Here is a 19174-nt window from a genome sequence, read left to right as displayed (position 1 = left end):
ATATGCATACTTCCGAATATTTTACCGGAATACATTTGCTCATATAACGTAATACATTTCTTTTTGATGCACTACTTATCTGTAAACATGAAAAATAAAGAATTTTCAATTTTTATAATCAATAATTTAATAGACGCATAAACTATTGCGTCATTTATGTGAATTCGTCTATTCATAACAGTGAGATCGGTGAAGATTGTCGTCTTTTTTACTTCAAAAAAGCAAAATGAAATGAATAAGAACATTTGATATAAAATTAGGTACAACATACGCTAAATGAATAAACGTTTGTCGCTTCAGGGCATAGCAAGTAATCATTTGATCATTTAAGATTGTTTGTACAAAATTTTTTGGATATCATTCGCAATCCGATACTTCTTTGTCAACGTTTCAACGATTATTATTCTGCTAATCATATCGGAAGCTACAGTAAATGTTACCAAACTTAAATTTGTTATGTTCAAGATGGGTATTGATTCTTTAAATTCCAATCTAATGAGTGGGCATTCTTCTAAACCAAAATCTTGCTCTAAAATCATCACTGCATGTTAAGAATGCTGGAGCGGTTGGAGAATGGACAATCAGTCTTACTGGACCATTATGTCCTAATGATAGTAATTGTTTCCTAGATGCATTTCGAGAATTCCATGCACATAATGATGTTGTCGCTTCATCGGGAAACATTACATAGTCTTCAGTGTGATTAAAAATAGCTTGAGCTTTATGTTCTTGTTTGCCTATTAAAAACCATCAATTAATCACAATACATATACAATATAATTTTACACAACAAATAAGAATTAATTTAACTTTTTGTATATACTTTGGACATACTTAATGTTTTGGTATTTTACCTGTAGTTCCAGCACCTGTATATGCTATTAGACATCTGCTAGTAGACAGTTCCCATAATTTTATCAAAGAATCTTTCCCTGATGACAGTAAATACTGAAATTCAGAATTATAAGATTATTATGTATTAATATACAAATTTATTACATAACAAATATACATTTTTAATACAAACCTTTCCATTTCTTGTAAAAGTCACTGAACATACTTCATAGCCATCATGTGCTTTCACAAAAGTATTTATACATCGATTTGATACACCATCCCATAATTTGATACTTCCATCTTTACCAGCTGATGCATAAGTTTTTGCATCAGGAGAATACTTAATACTAGTTATTCCAGCAGTATGTTGATGACTTGGTATGCTACAGACAAAACACTGTGCTGTATTAACATCGTATAACCTGACTACTGGATGATTAGTTCCAACAACTAAAAAATCGCCAGTAGGATGAAAAGATAAACATCGTATCTGATCTGCATCTGTAATAGTTCTGAATGCCTTTTTAACACTGGCTTTGCTGAAATCAAACAGCTTAATAGAAAAGTCTCTGCTCCCAGATACAAGAATAGGCTCTCTTGGGTGAAATTCCAGACATGTCACTTCTTCTAAATGATCATACAATGTCCTTATAACTGGGTGACCACCTGTTTGATCACCAGGTGCCATCTCATCTGGTGCAGATTTAGCTAGCATTCTATCCACATCTAAAATTTTAATTGATGCATCAACTGATCCAGTTGCTATTAACTGACCATCTGCAGAAAATGCTCCAGCTCTGCAATTTCCTTTGTGGGAAGTTACATAGGCAGTCTCATATTGTGCAGGTTCTGGTGCTTGAGTTTGAGCTTCTGTTTCAAATTCTAAATCTAGACCAGGTCCCAAAGTGTTATCAAAAGTCGATGTGAAAGAAGATAAGTTACTTGTGTCCTTTTTAGAACGATCAGGTTCATGAGCTAGACCAATCAACATTAAATGAAGTAAACGATCGGATGGAGGGCATGGAGGCTCTGCTTGAATTATATTTGACAGCTGTACCGCCAATGTCTGGTGTCCATCATAGAATAATTGGCTAAAATATTTATTATACATTATTAATAAATTTCAATTTATCTAAAAAGGATTATATTGAAGTATTTGCAAATTTCAAATAAGTTTAATAAAGTAATTTTAGTAATTTAAGAAAATTATTACTTTCACTACTTCAGATGACTAAAAAATAATTTATATATGTGCAAAAGCAGAAATACGTAACCTGATCATAAGCCTGTAAAGGAGTTCTCTGCTTTTTATAATATTTTTCGGGTCCACTTCTGGTTCTTTCATAGTGTACAAATCTCGTATTTCACGTTAGGTTAAAGACTGTCACTTCTTTCCGGTACGATGCACTAAATCGTACTCAAAACGCCCATCAATCGATGCCGTTGCTTTTCGAGGTTATAATTCTTTCTCGTAACTGATCCAATAAGTAAAATAACTCCTGAATACCTACATAGTCAGTTTAATAGTCTTTTCTTATTTAATCAAAGAAAGATTTTTATTAATCAAATTCTTCTGTTACAAATAAAAGATCAACAGAAAGTCGCGTGTAGAATTTGTCAGAATGGCCGATATACACGAATGTTCCAAGTTAAAAGTGAGCTTTCCAAGAAAGAGAAATATTCCTACAGTGAAACGTAAAAAATTATTGCCTTCTGATTATATTATTAAGAAGAGACAACCTTTTGATACAAAGAAGAAACGGAAGAATAACGATATATATATTACTAATAGCACAAACTTTAAGGTAATTTTTAGCATGGACGTATAACCTTTACTTTTAACACTGTTAATTGTTAATTGTTAATAAGTACGAGAATAAAGTCTCATTCCTACAGATTTTATCATAAAATTTCTTATTACGTTATTTACTGACCAAAACATATAAATATGCAATTATAGAATTTATTCAATTTATTGAATTTATACATCTGGAGTTTTATATTAAATACAAGTTCATATAGTTCCTTATACAGTTATGTAAATAATTAGTGAAATAATTTTAAGAAATAAATAATTGTAAGATAATCATTTTCTTTAATTTTAATTTTTTTTTATATTTCCATAATACAAGGCTCAATTAAAAAGATGTGAAAAACACTTAAATAATGGTAGCTCCGAAGTGATTATTCATGGACTTGGCGCTGCTGTACAAAGAGCATGTAGCTTGGCTTTACAATTACAGAAGAATCATTATGATAGCATAGAATTAGAGGTCAAGACTTCTACGATATCTATTATTGGTATATAAATATTACATATAAAAGATACAAACCATATATATAATATTAAACATTCTATTAAGATAATTTTTTATTTATTCCAGATGATTTTGAACCTGTCAATGATACCGCAGATTATGAAATAATTAATCGAAAAAACTCAGCAGTACATATTCGAGTGTTTCGTAAATTTTCACTACGTACTCTTAAATATCAAGAATAAAATATAACTTTCTAAAAAATACTCAAGATTCTTTAGTAAAAACAATTCACAATAAGTAACCAAAGACAACTGATAATATAATAAATGAAAATATAAAATCAAATTAATAATTTGTGTTAGATATTTTTAATTGCTTTAAAATGATATTTACTTTAAATGAATTAGAACATTGGTTGGGACTGACCATTTTTGAAATGTGGATAAATTTAGTTTCATTAACAATTTTCTCAGTGTTATTGGCTCTTAGATTGGATGAAAATTATTTCCTGGGCAATACAGGATGGTGGATAGTATTTTCACCACTTTTTGTTGCTGATGGTCTGAATGCTTATTTTTGTGCAATTATTTTCATAAGAATGCATATGGAAGGAATGGTCAAAGCTGCTGTTTTAAGAGGATTATGGAGTCTCATATTGTTGATCCTAATATTTGTTTTTAAATATCTTCTGTGTAGAAAGCTATCAGGACAGAGTCCTTTAGAATATTCAGAAGTTTTGAGCCCCCTATTTATTCTTTTGCAATTAATTGCAGTTAGAGCATGTCAACTTCATTAACTTCTATAGTATATTATTACATACATAAAGTCATAACATACTTTTCATCATAATCCATTATCACATGTATACAGACAGAAAATGTATTTATCGTTTCTAACAATTTATTATTAAAGTAAATAAGCTTATAATGTGTAGTAAAATATCTAAGAAATAAATTCAGTTGTAGAAAATACAATGTAAATGTAATATTGTAATAAAGAATTGTTTAATGCTCAATACTCTTAATTTAATCATTAACTTTTTACTTATTAAATTTAATTATTATAATTTAATCTTTAACTACTAAGTTTTTTTATACTACTAAAAAAATTTAAGCTAAAATTCTTTCATAATAGTTATTAATACCTTTGGTAAATTTGTTTTAAATCAATACTTCTAAACATTAATGAATGGTCCGCATCAGATATTACAATATGTCAATGTATGTATTTATATGTATACAAAATAATAAATTTACAATGTACCCGTTTGTCACGCGTTTGTTAATGTATTTCATAAGTATTTTATAATAGGAATAATCAGAAAGATTCGTTTAATCAAGTGTAGGACATTTGAATCTAAATACATATACAGTTAGCTTGCATCATTGTCCATTATGTACAATAGTATAGACTCTCTACTATGGATAATTTGTTATAAAAATCAAAAATTGATATAATTACAATTGTTAATAATAAACAATTGTGAAAATTTTAAGATATCCTAAAAGCAAGGATCAAATTTTTATTTTATAGAATTTCCGATCAACTTAAGACAAAGAAGTTTTTAAGAAGGAAAAGGACGATTTTTCATTTTAGTACAATTTATAATTGAAAAATACAAAGTTTTTAGGTATCGAAATGCATGATTGCAACAAGAGATAATAATAAATATTAAAACGGAATTAATTTGATAAATTTAGTAATGTTCTATTTATATTCTAAAGAACAATGGACAAGCGTAAAGCTCAGGATAGTCTGAATTCTCCCTCCAATCATCCCTTGTGCAAAATCAATATTTCTAGCAAGAGGGTGAGAGAAACGGATGGGACTGTAGGTATCCGCGAATTGGAGAAGGGGTGCTAATCGGACTACACTATAAGCAAAGCCTGTTGCTGCAGTCACATTTCAAAATCCGATGTTGCGATAAGTTGTCGTTCGAATAAAAAAAAATTCGATTGTGTGTTAACAGGATTTAAGTATCAGAAAAAAGTTAGTGATGTGCTGTGAATTTCAATCCAAAGATTATGGATAAGCTGACTAATTGGACCCGTGGTCAGTTGTTTCTTATATTTTGATATTCTTCCCTTTGTTTTTTTTATTACTGTCATTAATTGTTTCACATTATGATAAAAAATACATATATGTGAAAGTAATTTTCCATAACAGATGTAATTAAACACTGGGACATAATAAGAAAAAAAGGATCAATTTTATAATTATCTTTTATCCCTCAACTTATATCTTATAATTATTTAATCACTTCTACTTTACTTATAGGTATAAATATATCATTATCAACACCAATACCTGGGCAAAATTGTGTCTCAAACTTGTCAACACCTTCAATTTTAGACAAATTACTAATCATTACTCCATCAATCACATCAATACATCAAGAGCTAAAATGGATTTTTCTTTTACATACATATGGTTTTGCCTGCCTCTTCTTTGTACTTGCATTTTACACATTTTTATCTATTCTACACTTAAGGTATGAAATTATATCTTATCCCAGATATACAGAATTACAAAAGTATTAAAAAATATTGTATTTTCTTTTAGGTCTCTTATATCAAGCCGGCCTTTTATGTCTACAATTAATATGTTTTTATGTATACTTGGAGCATCAAGAGCAGCATGCCTTTTCATAGATCCATATAATTTTAAAAACATTATGCCCAAAATTATTGGTTCCATTATCTGGGATGTTGGATTTCCATGTGTAACATCTGCCTTTAGTCTCATACAACTGGCTTTTCTGCAATTAACTCAGGTAATTTTAGTGTTCTAGAAAAAATTGAACATTAAACAAAACTGATTTAATATATAGTAAAATATATTTCCAGCTTAAATTTGGACCAGAGAAGATTCAAAAAGAATCTTGTCTCAGTTTAATCATAACAGGGCACTTTTTTTTTGTAATTGCTAGTGACGTTGCTCTTACCTCCCATAATTGTTATATAGTAAAGTATGTGGTCCAAACAGTGTTCCTTATCTGGAGTATTTTATTGTACTTAACATTTCTACATGCAGGATATAAGATAATTCATTTATTGCAATCTGTGCCAAGTAGTATGTTAATGAGAGATAATTCTAATACACATCAAAAAGGTTTGTTTCTATAAGCTAAGTTCAGTTTATTTAAAATTATGGTAAAAAATAAGACTTTATATAATTAACTAATAAGTATTAATAATATGTGCAATATATCTATTGTAATATATATATTATAATAGATATTATATTATATTATAAGGTGTAATGTTATTATTAGATACCCGAAAAGGTTCGTGTAGTTTTTTCGGTTACCAATGAATTGATATCAAATTTTGGTCAATAATTTGTATAATATAATGCATAAAGTTAGTATCAGCGAAAAGTTTGATCTATGTAGTTGCTATATAACTCAAAAAAATTCATCCGATATTCGGAAATAGGAAAGATGTACACGATAACACATGACCTCGTTCTTCCTTCAACTCACCAAAAAATAAGGAATGGATAGAAGTTTCTATCGCATCCTCCTTACAAGCTAGACCTGTCTTCATCACCTATTTTGATCAATGTTAAATTTGCAAATAGTAATTTTAAAAATGATGCCGTGGTCAAGTCAGTAATTAGTTCATTTTTTGCAAATAAAAATCGAAGCTTTTACAACGAAGAAATGCACAAAAATGATAAATGGTGATTATATGGTTAAATAAAATTATGTTACAAAAGACTCAGAATATTTGTATTTTGTTCTAGGAATTCGCACGAACTTTTTTCAGTACCTAATATTGATAATATAGGTATTAAACAACTATTTAAATATTTCATATTAAGTGTTGTTTTAGGTATTATGCAATTGGCAATGTTAGCTCCTTATAATAACTTGGCATCATCTGTTGCCACTGCCTTAGTACCTACTTTGCTCAATCCCAAAATTAAAGATGCTGAAATAATAGAACCTGCAACCCTTACAAATGATTTGGACAAAAATCCTAAAGGTAAAAGAGAGATGAAAATGTATAGGCATAGAAGCAATATATTTTTAAACTTCTTTTATTTTAATATCATAGATCAACCTATGAAAATAACAGAAAAAGAGGAACAGGTTCAAAAGGAATGTGACAAATCCCCTGGTAAAAGTATGTCATCCCAAGATGACAAAACAATTCCCAAGTCGACTGTACCAGAAGTATATGTTAGACCCCCGACACCTACGCCATCAGCAACAAATTTACCTATAATAACAGTATCTAGTCCAAGCCGTAGAAGTTCAGTAGCTAGTAGACGAAACAGTGATGCGTCTAGATCCTCTCGTAGAAATTCAGAGTGTAGTGTTAGATTTATAAATGAAGAGGATGGTTTCACATCGGAATGTCGACGCAATTCTGACTTTAGTCCTAAACATTCACCCGAGATTGATAGAAGACGATCTCCGGACAAGATGTCTCGAAGATATTCTGAAAATGTGACACCTTTAGGAAATATTAGAGATTTAAGACGATGTTCTGATTTTTCACATGAAAAGAATAGAAGTTCTCAATTTGCTGCAAAATTAAAAAGGAATAGCGATTTTGGGAATAGAACACCTAGGCGAATGTTACCTCCAACCGATCTTCATAAATTGCCAAAAGTCGTGGACCTAAGTCCTACAGGTACATAAAACCTAACAATAACGCACATACACACATTGGTTATCAATTCTAGTATAAATAAACTTTTATTTCAATTATATTTCATTTATATTTTAGGTTCAAGACGTAATTCTGATGTTAGCGGTTTTACTTCCCGAACTGAGATACGTAGAAATTCAGATATTTCCTTTCGACGTAATTCGGAACTTGTTCAAGTCAAGCCACTGGATTTAAATCGTCGAAGTAGTGATATTAGTATTAGAAGCTTGAGTAGAAGTCCAACTCACGGTCGTAGCATAGTTCCTGAAAAAATAGAGATACAAGAAAAATCTGAATCTGATTCGGATCAACCCGATTGTAGTGAAAAAGCAGCTCTAATGACAGAAAAAAGTAAAGATAAAGACGATGATGGAAAATTACGAAAGAAAAATTTATCTTGGAAAAATGAAAAAGAGAAAGAAGATGTTGAAGATATAACGGTCGAAACTAATTTGCTTCCCGAAAATACTAAAGTCGACGGAAAAGTTGGGGTATTTTTATTTCACTTTAATGTTTGTCTCAAAAATTAACTTTTGTTATATCATTTTACAAGGTTCAATACCTTTTTTTCAGAATAGCGATTTTACGCTTCATTCAATATTAAATCATATTGCGTATGTCAATAGGACTAAATCCGATACGCCTTTACATATGTTGGAAGAAAATACAGCGGCAGTTAGGAGATCGCAAATTCGAAAAGTATTAAATGTAACATATGCAACTGCGGTTTTAGGAATCATTTTATGCATTACAGACGTAGCACGTATTTTTGGGCCATACGGTAATTTAATATGAAATACAAGATTACTAGCATAAATGTATTAAATGCTAATTAACAAATTTGATTTTTGAGAAAAGGAAAATTTTTGTAAAAAACACAAACTTTTTTTAATATAGGTCTCTTAGCTGAGACTACGAAACATGGTATGCAGCTAATCGTCACACAGTATCCCAGACCATGGCCTTGGTTTATATATCAAACTTTGTGCAGAGGTTTAGAACTAATCATGGGTTGGGCAATGGCGAGTATTACAAAACAACCATCAGTAAGCCCACGACATCAATATCTAGGCAGTTATCCTAATTATAACATACATGTGAAAAGAGGTAATAATCCTTATATATAAAGCAATATATTACTAAGTTGAGAATTATAGAATTGAAATGCCAAAATGAATATTTTTAAAACATTATATTTTATTTGAGTTTATATTCTAAATCTTATAGAAATATATTTACAGTTTTACAATTATTCAATATTCAAATAAGGAAATCTTATTTGTTCATAATATTATAATGAAGAAGAAAAGAACAAATAATTACAAAAATACAATATAAATTTAAATGTAATTAATAAAAAAAGCAAAAAGAGATAAAAGACAGTTAAAATATTCTTTAAATGAATATAGCAATAGATCAGTATGTTGTCTCAAACATGAATGTGTGTTCTAATAACTTATATATAAAAGTACATATACTACATTTCTAAAGAGAAATTTTACACAGGAAATATTCTTCTAAAGAATATATCTTAATTGAAAAATATTTCTATTTTTCAGATTAGATTAGTTTTTAAATATATTATTTTGATAATGTTTTCAGTTCCCTTTATTTTAATTGGAAGCAAAATATTTTACAATTTAATGAAATAATGAATCTTTAGAAAAGAGCTACTGTTTCCTAAAAGAAATACCTGATATCTGTATATAACAAAATATTGTATTAGTAGACAAATCACTCATAAATAAGAAGATTTTATTCTACATTTATTGCACCAATTGATAATTAATAGTAATGACAATTCAAGTTTAAAGTGCCCTACTATTGAATGTTTAACAAAAACTCTTTGTAACTGATATATAATCAATCTATCTGCAAATGCAAATCGTAACAGTGTTGTGATCCTACATGTGATATACAATCGTGTCTAGAATAGGAGACCATTTTACGCTTATGTAAGTGCCATATAACAATGCAACAAACTACTTATGAGATAAGAGACTGGTAAATTTTGTTACTTATTATTTAGTATTTTATTTTAAAAAAGTTCTTTGCAAGCTTCTGCAAAAATGTTATGTTTTCTTGAATTAAATAATTTTCATAACCAAGGTTCATGTAAGTAATAACAGGTATTACTTGATAGCGTAACCATACTATGAAATTATAACAATATTATATTAATATATTTTTATATTCTTAATAACATTAATTGTCATGAAATATTGAAATTATTACTCAAGAATATGTGACTCCATCATCTCAATGAAAATAATGTGTGTGTGTGTGTATGTTTTGCGTGCGTGCGTGCGCGTGCGTGAAAAAAAAGGAGAATGGATAGAGAGAAAATAATTTATATATGGATTTTGATATGTGATATATAAGCTCAAAACTTTTGTGTTATATAATGCAATGATTATTCTTTCTATTTTGTTTATATTATTAAAATCTAAATTTGAGGAATCAAATATATTCAAATTATTAATAGCATATTATTATAAAGTATGAAATATAAAGCATTATGAAATATGGAGCAAAATAGATAATTATACTTACACAAGCATAAAGGGTCTCACTATTTGTTTAGAAAAATCATATTAGGTAAATGTTCAATGTGCCAAATCTTATGTTAACGATATTAAGTGTTTATAAAGATTGATTCATATAAATTAGTCTTTTAAAATTATTGGTATAAATCGATATTTATATACTATTCAGTGTACGTACAATAATGAATAACATTTTAACTGTACTGATGAATGCTGTTCAAGATGATAGTACACAATAAACTGCTATTTTTATCGATCAACGTCAGATTATTAGAAAAGAACCTATTCCATCCATCCATAATAATAAAAATGAAAAATTAAGAAATTTAACTAATTTATAAATCACTCCCCTTTACAATATTTTTTTTAACATTTTATGAAATATAGCAAATATTATACATAATTATTTAAAATTATGTTCAATACAAAATTCGGATGATGTATAAAAACGAAGGATTAGATTAGAATTACAGCGGCGAAGAAACTTATCATTAATATTATATTGTTCTTATCCTATAATATTGCATTATATTGTTATTATCACAGGGCAGATCCCTAATTTTGTAGGTTTTTGCATATGCTAATTAATTAAGCTCACCACTTAGCCGCATGGTGCAGCACTAGTCAGGGAACAACTATCTACTTGTAAAATTTTGTACCACTGGTAAGTCAGAGAGGAAATTTACTTCCTGGAGCGGTTAAGACCCTTAATGTTGGGAGTTGAGGTTTACAAAGTGACGACCATAGAACGCTGCGATCGATAAGTTAGGATTTTATATTTAATGCTATCCTTCGGTTGAAGGTAAAGAACATGCACTAAGAATGGGATATATTCGTCTGTGGTAAAGATCTAAACCACTAAGCTTACTCAGTGACTAAACAAAGAATATTAATTATGAAGCATTATTAAATATGTATTACTATTTCAAACAAAAGAATTTAACAAAATCACAATTTCCAAATTTAATATTTACAAGGCTTGTAAGAAGTAAGTACAAAAATTACCGTATGGCGATTTTACACCTCTGGATCGGTGGAGATTTGTAAAGAAAGTTCGTGCAAAATTGATCTCAATCATTTTCGTTAAAATTTATTTTGATTGGAACGTACCTTACTCGCCATGAACACATAGACCCACGTCACAATTTTTACACTCCTGAGTTAGCGATAGTTTTTCAAATTGCTCTTCGTATCCTATTTTGAAGAGACATTTTGAGGTTGAAGATTCTGAAAAATTATAAGGATACGGATTGGCATGTTAAAAAGAGCATCTAATAATATGGTATATTTATATTAACGAAAAGCAACAATTGATACCTGACACTGACGTATTAAAAACGAATATTATATATTCTGTCTGTAACACTGTTAACACTGTTATAGAACGTTGTGAGGGCAAAAGAAGTGCGAAGCAAGACAAATGAAAATGATCATTTAGTTCAAACGGTGAGCGTGTAAGTCAGTAGAGTGAGCTATTATAGTAGCGCGTCGTAATATAAGATGGCGCATAATGCCTAAGAGGTTAATGTCGAAAGTTGTGTTTTACAAATCGATTGTTACCATATTTGATTTATTTGTTAGGATTTGTAGCACAGTATGATCTTGTATCTACAATCTAACATTCTACTATATTATCACGGACGAAATATGAGAATAGACAAATTACCTTATGGACTTTCGTAGCCCAACGCGAATGTCATACCAACTTAGGAATTTGATACTGATTTTAGTGTCTTTTACTCACAAAAGACGGCCATTTGTTAAAGTATTTATTAAAGAAGTATTAGTGAGAACTAAACAACAGTCCTGTGTAAATGCATATGTGCCGATAGAGAGGGGAGACGTTTGATAGGCAATTGCGTGTTAGATGGAGTTACGATATGTATCGCGCAAATATTTCTTGGAGACTCAATAGGTAAAACACATACAAATAAAGAAATAGACGAGTGAACAAAGCTACAGCGGTTTTTACTAGTAAACTAAATAATTTCAAAATCATAAAATATCTTTAAAAGTTTCTTTTACAGATACATCATACGACCACATGTTTATAACTTGCGTTGCATCTCGTTGTTTACAGAAAAATCAAAGATTAATAATTGTTACACATGTTTTCATGTTGCATTATAGTGATTTTATTTTTATCCTAAATTGTAATAATGTTTCGATATATAAATATGTAGTTTTACAAAATCAGGTAGATTCTTTTTATGAAAATATATTTGTTTATAATTTTGTCATAGAAGAAAATTTGAGAATCTTTCCCTAATTTCTTATATTGTTATTTTTCTCAGTTAATTTAATCATGGTAGTTTACTTTCAGCTGGATGGACTATAAACCTACGAATAAGCAGCCATGATTGTTATTGATATAAAAAGAGAACATTTTAAATGTCTTTCTTTCATGTTAATTCCATTACCACTATACGTGCATATAGAATGATAAAAACAATAATAATAAATAATTATAACAAGTATATAACAATAAATAAATAAACAAATATATATATGAATCTATTTACATAGATACTTATGCATATGTACGTACTTGGTAATACTAACAGAATTGGTCATGTGAAGCCATGAAAGAAGGACTTACCAATCCCACTTTGAAAACTTCCACCACCTTCAGATCCGCATCAGACATAGGCAAAACAGGTTCGTTGTTTCTGTATTTTCGTATACATTTTTTCGTATTTACATGTCTTCACGACGGACGAAACTGACAATAGTTTAAATTCCAGTATCGGAACTCTCGGAACAGTTCAGTAAACGCAATGGAAATATTATCTAATTTTGCGTCCACTGAATCTTTGGATTCTTTGATTCATTTTTATGGTGAAGAGATCAAATTTAGTATTAATCTCGGATAAAGCAGCATGGGGAGAGGCCTGTAGATGATCGAATAATGATGATAAAGGATTGTCATTCGGTCCGTGAAAATCTGAGGATGTTGAGATTGAATCAGAACAATTTATGAGTGTGTCAGTGGACTAAGAACGGCCAGATCTCATCAAGCATAAAGAGCTTGGATAGAAACTAATTCCACAAGATACACAAGTCATAGGTTTGTCACTATCACTAATCCATAATGTGTATAGCGCTTATACAACAATTTTTATAGGTGTAATGGAGTTCAACAGGACACTTATTCACAAGAATGTAAAACAATCCCAGAAAACTAGGTTGGTAAGAGTAGAATACACATAGCAAAACAAGACACGTAGCCAAGTAGCCTTATCATGCCACCTCGCAAGGTCAGCATTTGTTTGTTTAATCACTTCATTAAGCTTAAAGCTTAAGTCGTCGCGGGATAGTTTTTCATGTAACTCGTAAACTAAGTCTGACCGTTAGTTATATGCTTAGGAAAAAGTTGTTCAAAATGTTGAGATTTACAAGATATTACATATTTAATATGAGGTGGCTGTGTATGTGAAAGTAGTCCGTGGTATTACTTGCTGCTGGTTATAGATGCCGTTGCTGTTGGGGTACTGCAGTATTTTTCTCCCTATTTAAGAATCGTGGAAGAAAAATCGGACTTCGGTCGCCGGGATTCGATCCCGGGATCCGAACGTTCGTAACCTAAGGCGCTAACCACTGCGCTACCGTCGTCCGTTGCTAGTTAGTGGCGGTATTTGTGTTGTCGAGTGCCGTCACAAATATCAAAATTAGAAAGGGCGTTACATCGGCAGATTCACCAACTAAGCGTGATAGCCAAATATCGTGTTCCTCATGATCTTGAATAGTACAAATTGTGAATCAACAATTGTGAATATACAATAACTATAAAATAATGCTATAATACTATAAATAATAAATTGACACAATATATAATTCTATATTCTAGAACTTAAAACGTAATAATTCAATAAACGATTCGCTTAAAGTTATTCATATTCACATTTTACAAAATTTAATTTACGTCAAGTAATATTAACGTTTCGATAGACTAGGCATGTTATGTTCAATAATAACGAAATATAGTGTTGCAGAACGTTTATTATTGTTATAATAATGTAAAAGTGCACAATGTGCCATCTCAGACGTAAATATTTTTTATATATGCATATATATATGTATGTATTTATTAATTACAGTCTCAAGGTCATGGAATGTCCAGTCAACTATCCAGTCAACTATCTTCTCGTCATGCCTGCTATATAATACGTTCTCTATATTACATTTCTCTTTTCTCTTTCTACTTATAATCCTACCATTCTCAGATAATACGTACCTCTGCTAGCAACTTTCTAGCCAATACCTGTCAAAGTTTCTTAAATTCCTACATCTAGTCCTAGCAATTAACTTTTGACTGCTTCTCAGGTATTCCGATATAGTATTGTAGATCCGTATATTATACAGCATTTTACAGGCCCATGTCATTTCTTCCTGTGTTTGTCAAAATACTAGAGAAAATAATATACGACCGCCTAAAACCAACAATAGAGAAAGAAAACTTAATACCAGGTTATCAATTTGGATTTAGAAACAAGCACTCCATGACTGAGCAAAAGCACAGGCTCGTCAATGAAATTTTACTGACAATAGAAAAGTACAAACTTCTTCATGGACATCGAGAAAGCATTTGACGAAGTGAACCATGGAAGCCTCTTACAAACAATCAAGAAACTTTTCCCGGAATAAATCTACCGCTTACTCAAATCATACCTAAGCAACAGAAATTTTGTAGTAAAAATAAAGGATGTATATTCTGAAGATAAAGACATCAAGGCAGGAGTACCGTTAGGAAGCGTCTTAGGACCAATATTATACACACTATACACGGCCAATATATCAACAAGTACCAACAGCAAAATACTGACATTCACAGACGACACGGCCGTATTAGTCAGGCACACTAATCCAGGAACAACTGTCACATTACTACAAGGGCATATCATAAAAATAGAAAAATAGTTACAAGATGTACTGGCTAACTAGTCGAAATTCTAAACTTAGCATAGGAAATAAATTAAAAATATACAAAACGATAATAAATATAGCAGGGGATAGCAGCAATGAGGCGCATAAATAAACTAGAGTCGTTACAATAAATACTAAAAACTAGATAAAAAGAAATAGAAGATACTAAAAACAATAGTCAACGCCCCATAGTATGTCAGAAACGAGGATAGATGTAAACACTTAAAGATATCAATGGTCAAAGAAGGAATCGGCAGGTACACAGAAAAATACATCTTATAGAAACTCTCATAGAAAGAAGACTAAAAAGAAAACACTACCTTGACCTCACTAAAGAAATAAAATAGACAAACTCGAAGGAGGTATTCTACTAGGGGTAGCCATCCACCTTTTATTATTTAGCAATAAAGCTAGAAAGATTTACCAAATGTCCAGCTGGACAAATTGTAAGGTAACAAATAAATGCCTTCCACTAGCGACTCTCTTTCGGAGGCAGGCAGTACCCTTCCCTAACCACTCACCTTTTTTCTTAGCCAATTGGCAACGATAACCGTTGCCCTCACTTTCCTAACGAAAATTGTCATGAACGAATCCGCTTATCCGGTGCCCTTAGACACACCCATAACTAGTCTCCTTCCGCGGCATCATTGTCATAGGAATTTAGTTGCTTCAGGTTTCTTGATCGGTCAGCATCTTAATTTATTGTCAATAAATCAAATAATCAATAAAGTCTTAACTACTATCACTACAATTTATATTCTGTGAGAAAAGGTTGTTGGAATAAAGTGCATATCTTGATTTATTAGCCAAGTGTTATCGTCAGTTCAACCACATCGTTGATGCGTTCCGTTAGAACGCTTCTTCGCGATCGGTTGAACATTTTTGGTTCTTCGAATCAGATATACGTGCACAGTCTTCAAGATAGCAGTGTACACATGAGTGACAGCCGCAGGCAGTGCTACGTGACCCCATCACAACCAGCAGCGGGAGCTTTACCTCTACAGTGAAGTGAGTGACGTCAAGGGCCGTCACCTTCGAAGAGGTTAACACCGTTGATCGAGAAACGCAAGCACGCAGCCTCCCTTAGCAGCTGGAGAATCATCAACATAGCAAGTTCTGACAACGACGAAACCTGGCAACAAGATAAGCTCTTTAAAGTGTTCGTTCAATTCCTATTCCTTGCACACTATCAACACCCGCCAAAAGCATGGCGACCGCATCAAACATCGACTCTCTGCGACAAAAACGCAACCAGCATCTCGACAACATCAAGTTCACAAAGAAAGACATTGACGATTACGAACAGTCCGGCAAGCATAACGTTGATGTTTTAAAAAGATATCTAGGCGAACTTGAGAACGAGTGGAAACGATTCCGACTCGTCCAGGAAGAGTTATACGATCTCGACGAAGAAGAGAATACTCAGGAACGCGAAGCGTTTGGGCATTACATATCCCTGGCCTCTCGATTAAGGAATCTCATAGAAGGCAGGCGGCCATCAACCCTGTCGGTAGCCACAGGCAGCGAATTTCCTGCGAAATGTAGTTCGCCCGAGAAATCCTCGACAACAGATAACGACGACCATCCCATCAACGCAAATAACGCCGACGCTACGGCCCCTCACAAGAAAAGGTTCGAGTGTCCACGAAACATCGCTTTATGCCACAGCCGCGCAATCGTTAATTTTCCAAAAATAAGAGAAGAATCCCCAACGGTCTTGAGGCACTTAATTAACACGGTCGAAAAAAATCTCCGCTCATTGAATAATTTAGGAGAGTCAATCGGTTTAAACACCATAATTATCAGTCTCATCAGTTCGAAATTACCAGCAAATATTGTGCGGCAGTGGAAACTCACGTTGCCTAACAAGGAAGTGCCTCAGTACACTCATCTACTGGACTTCCTTAAGAGACTGGAATCCAGCCTCATCTCGACCTCTACGTTCAGTACGACAAAAAGACAGACATGCCCCATCTGCCGAAGATCGCACAGGATTTGGAGATGTGGTATTTTCAAGGCTAAATCCGTTAGCGAGCGCCTTAAAGACGTGAAAGCGGCATCCTTATGCACCAATTGCCTGAAAAAGGGGCACTCGATGCTAGATTGTTATGCCGGATCATGCCATATATGTGGAGAATGGCATAACACGATGCTGCATGAGGACAAACGCCACTCAAAGTCTCGTTCCATTACATTCAGCCGAACCTTCTTTCTGTCGAGCAGTCGATCCTCGAGAGCCTCTTCGACATCTTCCTCATCGCCGACTCGTCATCGGAAATCTGAAACGGAACACAAGTCGGAGATACCAGGAAGGAACTCGTCTTCAGGATCATCCTCCAGCCATCAACGAACACGTAAACAGTGACGTTGACAATCGACGATTTCAATGGCAACTGAACCACTTAACCCATTAGCATCCTACTCATTGTACAGCGTTTACAGTATACAGATCAGCGTTTTGAACGATAAACAACAATCAATCCATTAACGAGCAGTGTTCTAGTATGAACTTCATAATAGGAAAACTGGCAAAATCACTCTGAATAAAGTACTCATCATTGAAATTGTATCCTTCCTTGATTCAAGACCGCTAATTCCAGAATTTACTTGTAATTCTCAAATTATACTTATCTGTAATAGGTATTAACTTATAAATAATTAGCCATGTCACTGCGCCACGCCAGAGAAAATTACTTAAAATTCTCAATGCGAGAATTAATTGTACATAGTCTACCAAATAAAAAAAAAAAACTCCACTCAACCGACTCTTCAGATGGCAACACATTCAGCAACTAAAACATACAGGACTATTTTACCTTTCACAATTTCTGATAATCCTTTTCACAGTATACGATATTCGACAATTCTTCATACAGAGATACTAATAAAGACTTCTTTTATGTCTTTCATTATGTGTTTCATTATGTATTTATTATATCTTACTATATTTCTCATTAATAATTTTTATGTTTGTATTTGTACAACAATGTCAGTTTAGTTTCAGTCAAAATGAACTGCATGTTTAATTGAGTTATGTAATTTGTAGCGGTACTCGACAACAAACCTTCCAACGGTTTCTGTCCCATGGCTTGTTACACAAAGACTCTATCCTTCGCATAAGATAATTGCCAGATATCGAAACATCTTCATGGCATACTTTCAACTAGCATAAGGACCCGCCATAAATTTTAGCATTTCTCTAGCTAAGGTTCTTCAAACGAACAAATAGTCTTTGCCTTAGCATTCCCTAAATTTATTATCTACTACGGAAAGATACGGGAAATCTGGTTTTTCTCACGTATGATGCTTCCTGTTAACAACTTTCTCTCGAGGGCGGTCAGCATCCTTCCTCAACCACCAATCTAATAGATTAACCAATTTCGACGTCCATTTCCCTCACTTTCCTAACGAAGGCTTCCCTTGACGAATCCGATGATCTCGTGCCCTTAGACATCATAACTTTCCTCCTCCGCAGCAGCAGCAGCATCGTGACAGAAAGAGAGTTCCTCGACGTACTTGAGCAGATCTCATCTTAACTTGTACCGTGCACTCTGCTCAATCGCTATCTTAACTCATCGTCTAGAAGTCGAGTTGTACCAGGAAGTGTGAACCGCCAAGTGTAGTCGCGAGCTCTACGTAAAGTGTCCATAACGATAATTGTTAATAAATATACTGGTTAGATATATCCGAGTGTTTCTTCAGCACCTAGCACGACCTATCCACCTCAAATTGTTTAACAACTACAATGTTTGAATAAAATTGATGGATATTAAATAAATAGATACTAAATAGCGCTGTAACTTAGAAATTTCTTCCTACTTTCATGTGGCGTATAAATATGTTATTTCTGGTTTCGGGTAGCGAGTATAGAAACAGATTTTGTTTTCCAATTATTTCAACTGGATGAAAGTAGCAGTAGCTAAAAATATGACAATGACATAAATTA

At 32.2% G+C, this 19174-nt stretch overlaps 5 protein-coding genes and 1 long non-coding RNA gene across 12 annotated transcripts; 4 read left to right on the top strand and 2 right to left on the bottom strand.

Annotated features, from left to right (window-relative positions):
• Positions 1 to 299: 299 nt before the first annotated feature.
• LOC122577320 (cleavage stimulation factor subunit 1) lies at positions 300 to 2253 on the bottom strand. Its single transcript, XM_043748586.1, has 4 exons — positions 2112 to 2253; positions 1028 to 1928; positions 855 to 948; positions 300 to 737 (listed from the first exon to the last, which is right to left on the bottom strand). The coding sequence occupies exons 1-4, from the start codon at positions 2180 to 2182 to the stop codon at positions 493 to 495; spliced, it is 1311 nt and encodes a 436-aa protein (XP_043604521.1). The 5' UTR covers positions 2183 to 2253; the 3' UTR covers positions 300 to 492.
• LOC122577325 (ribonuclease P protein subunit p20-like) lies at positions 2151 to 3361 on the top strand. 2 transcript variants are annotated; one of them, XM_043748599.1, is made up of 4 exons: positions 2151 to 2292; positions 2427 to 2642; positions 2970 to 3138; positions 3222 to 3361. In XM_043748599.1, the coding sequence occupies exons 1-4, from the start codon at positions 2275 to 2277 to the stop codon at positions 3338 to 3340; spliced, it is 522 nt and encodes a 173-aa protein (XP_043604534.1). In that variant the 5' UTR covers positions 2151 to 2274; the 3' UTR covers positions 3341 to 3361. The 2 variants fall into 2 exon arrangements, with proteins under 2 accessions (XP_043604534.1, XP_043604535.1); XM_043748600.1 differs by having other exon boundaries at positions 2213 to 2351.
• LOC122577326 (transmembrane protein 203) lies at positions 3345 to 4113 on the top strand. The gene has a single exon (XM_043748601.1). The coding sequence runs from the start codon at positions 3481 to 3483 to the stop codon at positions 3892 to 3894; it is 414 nt and encodes a 137-aa protein (XP_043604536.1). The 5' UTR covers positions 3345 to 3480; the 3' UTR covers positions 3895 to 4113.
• A 92-nt stretch (positions 4114 to 4205) lies between these two features.
• LOC122577318 lies at positions 4206 to 10306 on the top strand. Of its 4 annotated transcripts, XM_043748584.1 has the most exons (10): positions 4208 to 5150; positions 5376 to 5589; positions 5661 to 5871; positions 5945 to 6209; positions 6935 to 7087; positions 7160 to 7741; positions 7838 to 8250; positions 8333 to 8540; positions 8657 to 8866; positions 9001 to 10306. In XM_043748584.1, the coding sequence occupies exons 1-10, from the start codon at positions 5123 to 5125 to the stop codon at positions 9054 to 9056; spliced, it is 2340 nt and encodes a 779-aa protein (XP_043604519.1). In that variant the 5' UTR covers positions 4208 to 5122; the 3' UTR covers positions 9057 to 10306. The 4 variants fall into 4 exon arrangements, with proteins under 4 accessions (XP_043604517.1, XP_043604518.1, XP_043604519.1 ...); XM_043748582.1 differs by having other exon boundaries at positions 4206 to 5150; positions 6935 to 7741; XM_043748585.1 differs by lacking the exon at positions 9001 to 10306 and having other exon boundaries at positions 4209 to 5150; positions 8657 to 8986.
• LOC122577328 lies at positions 7781 to 11886 on the bottom strand. Its single transcript, XR_006320211.1, has 3 exons — positions 11623 to 11886; positions 11416 to 11532; positions 7781 to 8023 (listed from the first exon to the last, which is right to left on the bottom strand). It is a non-coding gene; the product is annotated as an uncharacterized LOC122577328 (long non-coding RNA).
• Positions 11887 to 11977: 91 nt separating this feature from the next.
• On the top strand, positions 11978 to 19063 carry LOC122577322. Of its 3 annotated transcripts, none has more exons than XM_043748591.1 (4): positions 11978 to 12220; positions 12629 to 12963; positions 13050 to 13372; positions 13430 to 19063. In XM_043748591.1, the coding sequence occupies exon 4, from the start codon at positions 16436 to 16438 to the stop codon at positions 17591 to 17593; it is 1158 nt and encodes a 385-aa protein (XP_043604526.1). In that variant the 5' UTR covers positions 11978 to 12220; positions 12629 to 12963; positions 13050 to 13372; positions 13430 to 16435; the 3' UTR covers positions 17594 to 19063. The 3 variants fall into 3 exon arrangements, with proteins under 3 accessions (XP_043604526.1, XP_043604525.1, XP_043604524.1); XM_043748590.1 differs by having other exon boundaries at positions 12333 to 12963; XM_043748589.1 differs by having other exon boundaries at positions 11978 to 12963.
• Positions 19064 to 19174: the final 111 nt, after the last annotated feature.

Source organism: Bombus pyrosoma, linkage group LG18, assembly GCF_014825855.1.
Source record: "Bombus pyrosoma isolate SC7728 linkage group LG18, ASM1482585v1, whole genome shotgun sequence".
Lineage (NCBI taxonomy): Eukaryota > Metazoa > Arthropoda > Insecta > Hymenoptera > Apidae > Bombus > Bombus pyrosoma.
This window is presented reverse-complemented; position numbering and strand designations above follow the sequence as displayed.

Coding starts and splice junctions, on each gene's coding strand:
- LOC122577320 (XM_043748586.1), bottom strand. CDS start 2,182: ATGAAAGAACCAGAAGTGGACCCGAAAAATATTATAAAAAGCAGAGAA. Junction 1,929..2,111: donor CTTTACAGGCTTATGATCAG/GTTACGTATTTC, acceptor TAAATATTTTAG/CCAATTATTCTATGATGGAC. Junction 738..854: donor TACAGGTGCTGGAACTACAG/GTAAAATACCAA, acceptor GGTTTTTAATAG/GCAAACAAGAACATAAAGCT.
- LOC122577325 (XM_043748599.1), top strand. Junction 2,643..2,969: donor CTAATAGCACAAACTTTAAG/GTAATTTTTAGC, acceptor CCATAATACAAG/GCTCAATTAAAAAGATGTGA. Junction 3,139..3,221: donor TTCTACGATATCTATTATTG/GTATATAAATAT, acceptor TATTTATTCCAG/ATGATTTTGAACCTGTCAAT.
- LOC122577326 (XM_043748601.1), top strand. CDS start 3,481: ATGATATTTACTTTAAATGAATTAGAACATTGGTTGGGACTGACCATT.
- LOC122577318 (XM_043748582.1), top strand. CDS start 5,123: ATGGATAAGCTGACTAATTGGACCCGTG. Junction 6,210..6,934: donor TTCTAATACACATCAAAAAG/GTTTGTTTCTAT, acceptor GTGTTGTTTTAG/GTATTATGCAATTGGCAATG. Junction 8,541..8,656: donor ACGTATTTTTGGGCCATACG/GTAATTTAATAT, acceptor TTTTTAATATAG/GTCTCTTAGCTGAGACTACG.
- LOC122577322 (XM_043748591.1), top strand. CDS start 16,436: ATGGCGACCGCATCAAACATCGACTCTCTGCGACAAAAACGCAACCAG.